The following is a 13,307-nucleotide window of genomic DNA, read 5'->3' on the forward strand; positions in this document are numbered from 1 at the left end:
TCTGCCATAAATACTCTTTCTAGGCTCGTATTTGAGTCTTGACTGCATCTCAGTCTCATATTTGAGGGTGAGTGAAGTCCTGGGAGCACTGGGGAAGGGACTTACAGGAGATCCCTGGAGGGAGGAAAGGAGGCAACATTGAATAAAGAAATGTTTCCTCCATTGATCTTTTGTTGGGATTGACCTCCATCCTGGATTCCATCAGAAATGATTTATCTTCCCTTCTCATCTTCTTCAGGAGGGATTATGTCCTTGAATCTGCCCCAAAGGCAGGACATTTTTTAGGCAAAATTAGCCAGAGTTCTTCAATGTTCTTAACCAAAAGGCACTCAGATTAGGAGGTCAGGAAATGCTGTTTCAGATTCTGGAGCTATCCTTTCACCTGAATGATTCACAATTGAGATGCTGCTGAGCCAGCCCTCAGAGACATTTTGCTTAGACAACAACCAGAACATGTTAGGCACAATGTCTGTGAGGGACTGAAGAAACCACATCTTGTTCTGCTCTGTAGAAGCTGAACATGTGGAGGATGCACCTGAATAGATCTCTGATTGCTTCTTGGAATTTAGGCTGAGTCAGACTCATGCTCCCAGCAAAGGCTTGAGAAGCTTAGTGGCACGTAAAAGAAATTAACTCTTGATGGGCTTGCTGTGAGGGACTCCCTAGGCCAATAAACCTAGCAAATAATGTTCTTTAACTCCACAAAATGAAGGTATTTCTGAGCTCTGCATTTTTTGAATGTCAGCCCTCAGACCTCAGGTAGTCCTGTATATAGCTGGAAAATTTTTCATTCTGGGCTCTTGTGAGAGCAACTAGAGAACTGTGGGGTGATGCTGAAGCCCTCTTTTAGGCACCAAATCAGAGGATCTTAACCATTTTCTAAAATATTTCTTTCTTTTTTTTTCTTTTAATCTCAGTCTCTCAGAGAAAGGGTCCATATTTAAAGATTAATAGGCAGATTTTGGTTCAATTGCAGATCTGATTATCTTAGACAAATAAAATTCAGCCTCAGAGGAAAAAAATATATATCTATTGTCCCATCCCCAAACTGCTATGGTGTCAGTTCTGGCAGGATAAGCATGGTATAAGGGAAAGGGTTGGAGGGAGAAAAGAAAGCTGCTTATGCCTTCTCCCTACTGCATGCTATAAATTCACAATATCCTTATCTGGCTCTCCTAATCCCAAGAGCTGTGCCATATATAGTTAGCCATATGTGATACCATTTATGGAGCTTTTACATTGTGCTGAGGATCAAGCTTAACACTTTACATGCATTACCTCAGTGTCTGTGGGGACTCCAAAAGTGGCATCAGTGAAGAGTTGTTTGGTCTGCTAAAGAGTAGGTGCCACTTCCACTTCTCACAGCAGTCCTTTTATTCATTCGTCCATGTTCAACCCCAGGGCTGCATACGATTTACCTATCCCAAAGAAAAAACTGTAAGGACTCATGGAGAGGGTTTGTACATTTTATTACTAATGCCCTCTTCAGTGGTGGCAGGCCGTGATACAATGAAGGGCTGCACCATTCCTATAAGCACGGGAAATATATAGGATAGTTGCACACCCACTGTGCAGGTGGGTTTCTTCAGATGTTTTATGATTACACTCCTTTACTTTATAACCACAATCATTCTGCTTTGATCTTCACCTGAATATTGGAGACAAGAGAAGGAGCCAGCTTCCCCTCTCCATTTCCTTCATTATCATTCTGTAGAGTCTTATCCCATTGCAAGCTTTTCTAGGCACTGATTAGTATTTAGTCTAATAGTCCAACAAATAGTCTAATAGTCCAAAATAGTCCAACACCTGTTCAGGCCAGGAGTTTGCTAAACACTTGTTATACATTGGTGAATAAGCAAATATATTTCCTGCCTCTGTAGACCTTATGGTGATAAATACTACTAGGTGAAGGGGGTACCACTTGTCTAGAATGGTCACAGAATGCTTCTCTGAAGTTATATTTAAACATAGACTTGAAGAATGAGGATTCATGCTAAAAATGGAGGGGAGATCATTCAAGAAAAAAAGAAACCGTAAGTGTGAAGATCTTGAGGCAAAAACAAAAACAAAACAAAACTCCAAGAGGCATTTAAAGAACTGAAAGAAGGCCTGTGTGGCTGGAGTATAGTGGTAAAAGGAATATGTGGAGATTTGGAAAATAAAAAATATCAGATTATTGAAGAGACTTTTATGTTGTATTAAGGAGTTTGAGGTTTTTTTTTTTTTTTTTTCCTTCTCAAGGCAGTAGAAAGTCTGAATAATTTTAAACAGGAATGATCTAATCTAACTTCTATTTTTAAAGGATTTTACTGAACGTATGCTATACTTCCCTTTTTAAAAAGGGAGAAAGACTTAAAGGAATAAAGATGTCTTGGGCTACTGTGTGGAAGATTGAAGAGAGGCAAAAACAGAAGCAGGTTGAACAAGAAGGAAACTATTGGTGTACTTTATTAAAGGGATAATGAGGTCCTAACAAAGTGAAAATGGGGAGAAGAGGACACAGACAAAATATATTTAGGAGGCAGAAAAGACAAGTGTTAATAATATATTATAAATAGAGAATGGAGAAGAAAGAAAAATGACTCTGAACTTCCTGGCTTGAGCAATGGGAGGTAAATAGGGTATCACTATACAAAAAATGAAAAGGTTTAGGAAGGAGTAAATAAGATGAATTGAGAGTTTGATTTCAAATTCCTTCAGTTTGGAATTTCCATGGAATTCCCACTTTGGAGATATCAGATAGGCAGTTAGATATATGATATTAGAACAAAGAGAGATGTGAAATACAAATCTATTTCTCATTGGCATATTTAGATGGGATTTATACCCCTAAACATGGCTGAGATCTCAAAAGGAAAGAGTAGAGAGAAATTAGAGAAGCAGGTCTAGGGACAAACCTCAGGAAACATCAACACATACCAGAGGAGTATCCTGCAAAGGAAACTGATGAAGAATAGCCAGAGAGAAAGGTCAGGAGAAGGTTTTGTCTCTGGGGAACCAGAAGGTGGAAGTATGGAAGATCATTGAGCTGAAAGCAATTAAGATGTAGTAAATGCACGAATTCTCTCTGCCTTCCTTCTGTTTTCCTAAAAGCTGAACATAGATTTACCAAGATAAAAGATTTCCCCCACCTTCTGCCAGGGAAAACAAAGGTTAGCCACTGAGGACACCATTGGATTCAGCTTGGAGGTGGTCCCAGCGGAGTCTATGTTAACAACCTTTACCAACCAGTCTTCATCTGCCATTTACTTGCCTTGCCTCAAGCTGCTAGCCATAGGGACTCAAAGTCCTCTTTGTTTTGTCACTTCTCTAAAAGCTTACTGTTCTTTGTTGCAGATGCTGTAAGCTGAAATTCAAAGCTACCTCTTTGAGAACTACTACTTCCCTGGGTGTTTCTTATGTACATATGAAACATACATGTTCATAAACTTGTTTGATTTCTCTTGTTAATCTGTCTTGTGTAACAGAGCTCTCAAGTCCAACTAAGAACCTATGGGTTATTCTTCTCCTATATGACAAAGAAATAGTGTTTCAGGAAGGAAATGACAAATGCTTCTAAGAGGTTGAGTAAGCTGAGGACTAAAATGTGACCATTGATTTTGGAAATAATATAGTGAGCTTGACATGATCGATAATTAGAGGACATTGAGAAGTGATAGGGAGTAAAACATGGAAATAGCAGATCCAGATAGTACCAAACTGCAACTGATTATTTGGAAGAAGTTTTCACATCTCCACCAAAGGAGCAGCGTCAGATACATAAACACTGCTGCAATGTCAAAGAGTTCCAGGGTCGTGACTCCTGGGATCACTCTGCCCTGACATGCCATTACTCTTCTTTTCTGCCCTGACTCTGTGGTATGTCTTCCAACTAGACTCTTGGGAAAGTCTTGTATTGAAAACCCCCATGGGTGCATAATCATTTCCCCTAGGCTCAGTGCAATTTTCACCTCTTCTTGCAGATCCCCCTACCTTTCTCAAGTAAAATGAGTGAATTTTCTTCTCTGGAGTCCCACTATATGAATTCATTGTTGTTCCATGTATTAGACTGACTTATAATTGCTTGAGTGTATGTCCCAACTGGACTGTGACCACACTGAGGGAGGGGACTTGGTTTGGAAAGTGAGATTGGCTCCCAAGTTTTATCCAAACAAATAAGACCATTTTACAACAGGATTCCCTTCTCTTATGTGGTGCAGTATCTATCTATATTCTACTTTTTCCCATCTCTTGTTTGTTCCATCCCACCACCTCTCAAGATTATTACAATAGGATTAGGACTGACTAATTGGTTTAAAAGTTTATTTATGTTTTAGGTAGAGTACAAATCAAAATACATTTGTAGCAAAAGTTTTCTCTAATCCATGTACCAAAAGCTGCATTTTCTGTTTTAATCCAATATATTTCTTGTCTTGTATTTAAGTAAGTAAGATGAGTAAGATCATCATAATCATGTTGTTTAGGAAATTCATCACAACAGATAAAAATTATGTTACTAGAAAACTAAATTCTTGGACACCCTGGTGAAAAAAATCTTCCATCCTGCTGATTTCCATACATTGGCCCTCCCCTGAGGTTTCAAGAAATAACCCACAATTTCTTGGGGACCCAGCTGTCTGTACAGCTTTTCTTGTTCTCTCCCAGTAGAGTGGCTTCAAGGGCCTATGTTGACCCTTACTGATTTTTTTTTTTGACATTTTGTCTTTCAGAACCAGAGGCAGGAGAGGTGTCCCCTCCAGTCGGTGCTGGAGTCAACAGCAACAGCTGGACCTTTAAATACGGACCAGGCAACCCGAAACAATCCGGTCCCGGTGAGTTGCCAGACAAATTCATTATCCCAGGATCTCCTGCGATCATCTCCATCCGGCAGGAGCCTACTAACAGCCAAATTGATAAAAGTGACTTCATAACCTTCGGCAAAAAGGAGGAGACCAAGAAAAAGAAGAAAAAGAAGAAGGGCAACAAGACCCAGGAGAAAAAGGAGAAAGGGAACAGCACGACTGACAACAGTGACCAGTGAGGTCCTCAAATGGAAACAAGCCACTTAGCCAGTTTTTGTAATAATGGCAAATCTCTTCCCATGTAGCAACTCCCTGCTCCCTTCTCCTATCAACATGAGCCCTCTTAGAGACCTCAGAAATCTGCAGAAAGTTCCCCTGTATATGTTTAGACCAAATTTTACAGGTTTTGTCTTAAAAGCTTTCCTAAGTCTGGTGTTAACTCTTTCTCTCCACTCTGGCTTGTTTTCAGAACCTAAAAAGCAGACCCAAGTTTCCTTTCTCCTCCGCCGCAAAGGAGAAGCATCCCAGTCCCGCCAGTGAGAGGTTGGACTCTCTGCCCTGTGCTCCGGGGATCCTGTCTTGATGACACTTGCAGGGCAGGCTGAATGATTTTGAGATTGAGCAGCTTGGGTGTTTGTGGCCACTGCAGATATTTCAGTGCCAGATATTGGCTGAGGTGGGTCAGATTAGACTATTTGCACAAAAAGGGCTGGGAAATAAAGGCAAGTAAACAGTGGGAGTTATCAGTCTGGAGGGGAAATGTGAGACTGAAGAAACCAGACTTTCTAAATTTTATAACTCAAGAGGTAGTGGCCAACCTCTAGCAGACAAAACTTTCCCCCGCTGACAAGGCTTTAGGAGTTCCTAAAGTCTGTTTGCTGTGGTGTCCTTGTACCTAAAACCTGCATTATACGTACAAGCAAACAGTTCAGTGTTTAACAGAGGGTCAACCAGGGCAACAGAAGCAGATCTGATGTGTTTCCTGTATATGTCCTTGTGCTCACTTTATTAAAAATTCTTTTGCACACAATGTTTATGAAAAGGCTAGATCCTTTTCCAAACACATATGCAAAAGCAAAAGAAAAAAAGAAAAACCCAACACCTCATTTTATGCTGTTTGTTATTTGATAGATTTATTTAAAAAAGAGAAAGTCTATAACTATAAATCTTCAAAGAGAAATATGATGAATATTTCCCCTAAACTCCCCTCGAAAGAGAATTCAGTCTACAGCCATTTAAATGATCATTGCTGCTACAGAAGTGCTTTAAGAGAATTGCCTGAAACATCTGTATTATACCGGCCACCCGCCAATCACAGCTTTACTCTTTCAGGTCACTCTGGGGCTGCCTCTTGCATGTATTAATTACTAAATAAAAGGATCTTTCTTTCTCTTTTCTAAGAAAAAATAATGTGCACTTTGAATACACAACCTTCTCTAACCAACTATATCAAGACCCAGAAATTGAAGAAAAATACTGTTTTCGCATACATACAGTGAGCAGACTTTTCAATCCTCTAATTCTGTGACTTGTCTTGGTGTGCTAGCCTACACCTTCTCTTTGGTTTAGTTATCCTTTTCTATAACACTCTGAATTGCTAATCTTACTAACACCTATGATGTTACCTGAAATCAATCTCCCATATGTATGCTGTATGCTATTATAAGACTCCTGAAATATACTTACTCTGTGCTTGTGTATGTGAATGTTAATGCAACTATTACCTAGAGTGAACTTTAAGCTTTATTGTTGAATGTAATTCCATTATATTTCCTTTTGTACACCTGTGAAAAAGTGGAGTAGTGTTTTTTTAACCATTGTTAATCCGCTTTTGTGTATGAAAGACACAGTAAAATTTCTTTCTTAAATCAAGATACTGGTGATTCAAGGAATTTTATTTATGGTCAGCCAAGAGCTAGCTCTTGCCAAGATTCCTCTGGCAAGGGAATGGATAAAGCTGTTTTTTTCTAGTAACAATTCTGGAATGAATACTGGAGATATTCCCTGAAGGTGTGCAAGCACAAATTTTACCAATCTGACCTCTTTGAAGTTGCAGAATGCTTGAAATTCTAATGCTATCTGGAATATCAGCTCATAGAAAATAATAAAATTTACTGTTACCTTAAATAACACATTTTAATTTTGTTATGTACGATTTACAAGTTTGATATATTTAAAAGGTAATATAAAGGAAGTAGGAGTCTGTCATAGAAAAAAAGGCATTAAATCTAAAAAAAAAAAAAAAACCTGTCTTGTCTACTTTTAGCTTCATTCTCCCATATTTTGAAGGGTGTGTAACTTCAGCTCTGCAGGATTGCATGGGGTAAAACTTGTTGCCAACACATGTAAACCATTGCTACATTGTAGGTTGTGATCATTTTGCCCCACTGAAGCCCATGTAACTGACCTTATGTGCCTTTTGAACTAGGAGAATCGGGCTAATTTATTAATGATGATAATTATAATGTATCTGTACAGCACTTTTTAAATTTGTGAAGTGCTTTCCAATCCATGTTAGTTACTAGTCCATTACAGCTGTAAGGATAAAACACGTCATGTGGATTCATTTTTAATTGGTGCTATTGGTATTTCCTCTGTTATTGCTAATAAATGGAAACTGGTGGTATGAAAGAAATGGTGGTCATTTCTAAGTATAAGGGTAGGAAAAATAGAACACTGATTATCATGAGCTATTATTACTGAAGAAGATTGCCATAGTATCAAACTTACTGTAACACCCTCTGGCGATTACACTGGTTTTTATGTTCATCACTGAGGTAAAACATCAATGGAATTAAAAAAAAAAACCTCTATAATATTATTAGAATGGGAAGCCAGGAGGATGCTGATTACTTCCCTTCACATTATTTCAGTCTTCTTAATAAGAATTGCAACAGACCAGGGCTGAGATTATAGCTAGTGGTACTCTACTTGCCTAGCATACATAAAGTCCTACATTTGATCCCCAGCACTGAAAAAAAGGAATCACATCAAAATGTTTTTTATTACTAGAGCCCCTCCAGTCAGTTTGATCATTACAGTTCTTGTAGCTCTCTATAATTGGAAAGTCAAATAATGCCTTATAAAATCAACTTTTTGTTTTTTTAAGAGACAGCTTTATTTAGGAAAGCTAATACACATTCAAAAGGGAGAATGCAGGGCATCTCAAGAGAGAGACATCTTTGGGGGGAAAGAAAGAGCTACATATTCAAGAGAGAATGTGGGCCATTTTGAGAGTGAGAAGCATCTGAAATTAACTTTTATTGAGCATAGAATATATGCTACCCTACTGAGTAGGTTCAGTTCATAGTACATGCTCTATAACAAATAAGTTATATTGTCCTTGTATAGTTCAATTTTTTATTAGCATAGGCTTTAGGTACAATAATGGTTCTTAACCTGGAGCAGTCCTCCACTCCCCGACCCCTAGGGAGCATTTGAAGATGTTTGGGGACATTGTAATCTTTATTACTTGTGGCGGCCATTGCTACTGGCATCTAATGGGTAGATACCAGGGGTGCTATCAAAAACCCTATGATACACAGGACAACCTTCCACAACTAGTAATTTTCCAGCCCAAAATGTCAAGATTGAAAAACCTTGCGACAGAATGACAATATAATTTGTTTAACCCATGTTTTAAATGTTAAGAAGATACAGTTAATTACTTTAGGAATCAAGATGTAAACTGGGACTTTCTCAGCTAACTTGGAATGCTGAAGGATTCTAATTATTAATTGTTAAGTTCTGTCAATGACTAGATGGGAACCTGGGCTAAATTACTACTTCTGTGTTTCAGCCTCATTTTCCTCATTTCTAAAATGAGGATAATTATAGAATAGATATTAGAGATTTGTGGGGAAGTTTTAACAAGATAATCTCAAACTTTTTAACACAATGTTTATTGAAGTGCTCAATAAATGGTTGTTATTATTTATAGTCCTTTTCTTCCACTTCTGTACCCCTTTTTCACAGATAACAGCTATTAGACTCAGAACACTTTTCCTATTGATTAAAATATGAATGAGAGATGGCAAAATGAATCAACATAGATTTGGCATTAAAATAGTTTATTTACTCCACTTTTTTGCTCATTCCTGGAGGAAAAAAAAGTCAAGTCCGTTTCATTACTCCTTACCTATTTCCATCATGAATAACAACCACTTCTCTAAGTGTTCAAGTGAACAGCATGTTTATAGGTGTTCCACCTCAATGATTAGTGATCTGAAAGCCAGGGACCAAAAGGCTTGAAGTCATTCTGCATTTTCAAATGAACAAATCCCATGAGTCTAAGTATAACATCAGGAAAGAGAAGTGTTACCTCCAACAACTTCTTTTTGGCAAATGGATAAAACGGAAACACCAACACACCTACACATTTGCCTAGAATCCCACAGGTAATAAAGGACAAGTCAATTTGCGTTTCTCTTAAGAGCTAGGGTACTTTGTAAGGGTCTCACACAATCAGAGTGCAGATTTACTCTTTAGAAGAACTGCAACTGATTTCAAAGGATGATTCCCCTAATTAGTATCTGGAATTTTGGCTAGTGGCTTTTAGGCTCCTAGGTAAAGATTCTAGTCTTAGGATGTTGTGGCCATGAATTTTATGTTTTTTAAGCTCAAAATCCCAAAGTGCAAATGTAATTGAACAAAGACTTATTCTGGTGTTAAATTAAAATTTTAAAATCAACAAAACATCAAGAGATACATTAAAATAAGTAAACAAACAAACAAACAAAAACTACAGATGTACCTCATCAGGACTTGAAACCTTAAGAACTTCCCTAAAAAATATCAAATTGAACATTACTTGACCCTATATAATCAGGTTTTCATGTACTTCCTCTTGTTAAGAAAAAGCTGATATTATTGTTTTTCCCCTGAATTAACTTGGCTGTTGACAGGCAGGATAAATCTTGTAACCAAGACGTCCTCTCTGATTTTATGTGCATGTACACACAGACAGACAGACAGACACACACACACACACACACACAGACTTTTATTATAATTAAGAAGGGGTCCTTAGTAAATGAGTATGGTGCTAGCTTCCCTTTGAAATTGTACCCAAGAATGGTACATAACATTACCAGTTAGGTAAAATGTTAGTGGTTCTGATTTTCTCCTGAGGTTGATTCATGGGGAAATGTCTGTTGAAACATAAAGTCTTAAAAATCTTTTTCCTTAAAAAAAAATCTATGAATTTGTCTTTGAGCTTAAGTTCCTCTTCGAGTACACTAGTAGATTGACTTCTGTAATATGGAGTCTAATTTTTACAATGAAATTAGAAAGTAAAAATTAAAGAAGTCAAGTGAAGAAATTAGGTAGTAAAAAGCACAAAGCCCAGCAATTTGTTAGGTTAGAAAATGTGAACTGGAGATCATTGATCCACAAAGAACATGAGCAATTTAGTCAACTACTCAATTACTCAGCCAGTATCTGGATAAAGCTGAAAAAATTGACAACTAATGCACAAACATGTATGAGGACTGGTTAAACAACTCTTACTTTAGGCTTTGCTTTTGCTAGCCTTACTATATTAATTGTATGACATATTGGATTTTTATTGTAAAAGTAATGCATGTTCTTTTAAATAAATCAAAGAATCTAGAGACATATAAAGAAAACCCACTCATCTCCTCACTCATTTCTTTTAGTTCCCCCTCACACAAATATCCATTGCTAATAGGTGTGTTTTCCCACATTTTTCTCTATGCATTTATACATATAACATAAACATAGGATCAAAATAAAATTTAAAAAATTAAATAAAATTTAAAAATAAAAACAAAATAATGTCATAATTGTTATTATGTATATATTTTTAAACTTATCTTAACTTGGAAACTTCTCCAGGTCAACTCAAAAAAGTATTTTAAATTCCTGTATAAGTTCTATATGAGGGTCAGATCATATTGCATTCAGCTTTTTCTTTATTAAGGCATTTGGGTTACAGCCAAATTTTTATTCCTAAAAACAAAAGGAGTACTTGTTTTCAATAATAAATTCAGTAGTTGAGCTTTATAAATCCTGGCTTATGTATATTTCAGAGGAAGTTTGGAAAATCATTATGAACTTTATGTGAACTACTCTATAAAAGTCATATCCCTTTATCTGAACATACACTTGTTTTAGTAATCAACAGTAAACTAAAATTCTACTTACAGGTGGATGATGAAAAACAGAGACTAACATTCATAAGAAAGAAAAAGGTTAGAAAGATTTGTCATCATTTACCTACCCAAAACAACTTCATGGGAAATCCATTTCACCCCCAAATTTCTCCATCCAGTCACAGATTAAGATGCACATAGGAAAAACAGAAGCTTCAAATACAATTTAAATACTTGCTCAGACTTGTGATATTTTAATACCATTTGTTTGAACATTAGACATAAAGCAATCTAATGTGATTCTAGGTTGTTATATCTTGGCTGAGAAATAGATATATGAGATTTGTATCTATGGAATGGACGACTTCATTTTAAGAAAAAATCAATTGCTTACCAAATAATGAATCTGTGTCTGCTAAATATCAAGGCAGTTATTCATGTGTCTAAAAAAAAATACCAATTACAAAACCATCTGCTTTAGAATATTTTTATACTAAATTATCAATACTGTTTTATCTCTCACACTAGTCTTTTAAGAATGACATTCCCAAGTCCTTTGGTTTATTCCATTCCCCATGGTTAACAGCACTCATTATTCAGACAAAGCACATATTTCTTCTCAGCTGTAGGAACTTTCCAGATTATCTTCCTCTTTGTTCTCCTCAAGGATAGGGCCAATTTTCTAGGTACTTTGGAATCTGGAATCTCCATCCTTCCTTTCACAACTTTCACAGTGGTACAGCAAGCTAAGAGCTCAAGTCAGGTATCTGGTAAGCATCAATGGGTGATGCACATATTTGGGAGTAGTAGCTGGGACAGAAAGGCATTGCTAGATCTCACCTAGGGATGGTTAATTATAGGGTGAAGAAGAGGTCTTTTTTGAAAAAAAATTATTGTAGATGAACACAATACCTTTATCTTATTTATTTATTTTTATGTGGTGCTGAGGATCAAACCCACTGCCTCACATGTGTTAGGCAAGTACTCTACCACAGAGCTACAACCCCAGCACAGGAAGAGGTCTTCTGCAAGCTAAGCCTACTATCACGCTAAGTGAAATAATACAGTCCTCTAAAAAACAAAGGCTGAAGGTTCTCTCTGATATGTGGATGCTAACACATAATCGGGGGGGGGGGGAGCAGTGGAGAGTAGAAGTTCATTGGGTTGCACAAAGGAGAATGAAGGTAAGGGGCGGATGGGAATAGGAAAGACAGAAGAATGAATAGGATATAACTTTCCTACATTCATGTGTGAATACACAACCAGTAAAACTCCACATTATGTAGAACCTCAAGAATGGAATCCTAATTAGAATAAGTATAATATGTCAAAGTACACTCTCTGTCACGTATATCTAAAAAGAACAAATAAAAATGGGATACATAAATATAAATGAATAAATAGTAAAATACAGATTTCCAAAGTCCAGAACATAGAAATTTGCAAGTGAAACAACTACAGAGAGGTACTATTAAGTTTTGAATCTATTCTTTCATTCCTTTTTTGAAGCATATATAACTGAATGGTTGAAAATACCTAATAAATAACAACTTCTCCCTTGTCCAAGGTATTGAATTAGTTGATAAATAAAATAGTGGCATAAAACATTAAAATATTCACTTTATTAATTATAAAGATGAGCTAGAGGCACAGGTTAGTGTTAGTGCCAAATGAGACTGTTAAAATTCCCCTGAATTTGTCAGATTTTCTATTACAGTATTAATTAAAAAAACAGTGTGGAGAAGGAAAGAACTATTATTCCCAGAAGGCAGCTCAATTCCAAGGAGGAAAAGAGGCAGAGCTGAGCCAAGTATTAACAGTTTATTTTTCCCCAAATTGCCAAGCAAATAAATCACTTCAGTCTCACAAAGTAGTGAACAGAGGGGTATGGAAAAGCTAAGAGTGTGATTGAGTATCACAAAAGAGAGCATCAAGAGGTAGAATATGCAGTTTTCAGTGTGTGTATGTGTGTGTGTGTATGTATGTGTGTGTGTATGTATGTGTGTGTGTGTGTATATGTGTGTGTGTGTATATGTGTGTGTGTGTGTGTGTGTGTGTGTGTGTGCGCTCACTGAGGATTGAACCCAGTGCTTAGTGCATGTGAGGCAAGCACTCTACAAATGAAGATCTGAGCTAACTTTTATTCTTAAAAGTGGAATAAGTGCCAGGCTTGGTGGCACACACCTTTAATCCCAGTGGCTGGGGAGGCTTAGGCAGGAGGATCGTGAGTTCAAAGCCAACCCCAGCAAAAGCGAGGTGCTAAGCAACTCAGTGAGACCCTGACTCTAAATAAACTACAAAATGGGGTTGTAGATGTGGCTCAGTGGTCAAGTTCCCCTATGTTCAATCCTCTGTACAAAAAAAAAAAAAAATGGAATAAATAAAACAACAGGAATATTAAACTTCTACATAT

At 37.0% G+C, this 13,307-nt stretch overlaps 1 protein-coding gene across 1 annotated transcript in view; it reads left to right on the top strand.

Annotated features, from left to right (window-relative positions):
- Pcdhac2 (protocadherin alpha subfamily C, 2) overlaps positions 1–5,095 on the top strand; it is a 39,374-nt gene extending 34,279 nt beyond the window's left edge. The window contains exon 4 of the mRNA XM_026384424.2: positions 4,710–5,095. Within this exon, the coding sequence (XP_026240209.1) occupies positions 4,710–5,020 (311 nt within the window). The 3' untranslated portion in view covers positions 5,021–5,095. The remainder of the gene's footprint in view (positions 1–4,709) is intronic.
- Positions 5,096–13,307: the final 8,212 nt, after the last annotated feature.

The sequence above is a fragment of the Urocitellus parryii genome, chromosome 1 (genome assembly GCF_045843805.1).
Source record: "Urocitellus parryii isolate mUroPar1 chromosome 1, mUroPar1.hap1, whole genome shotgun sequence".
NCBI classification, from domain to species: Eukaryota; Metazoa; Chordata; class Mammalia; order Rodentia; family Sciuridae; genus Urocitellus; species Urocitellus parryii.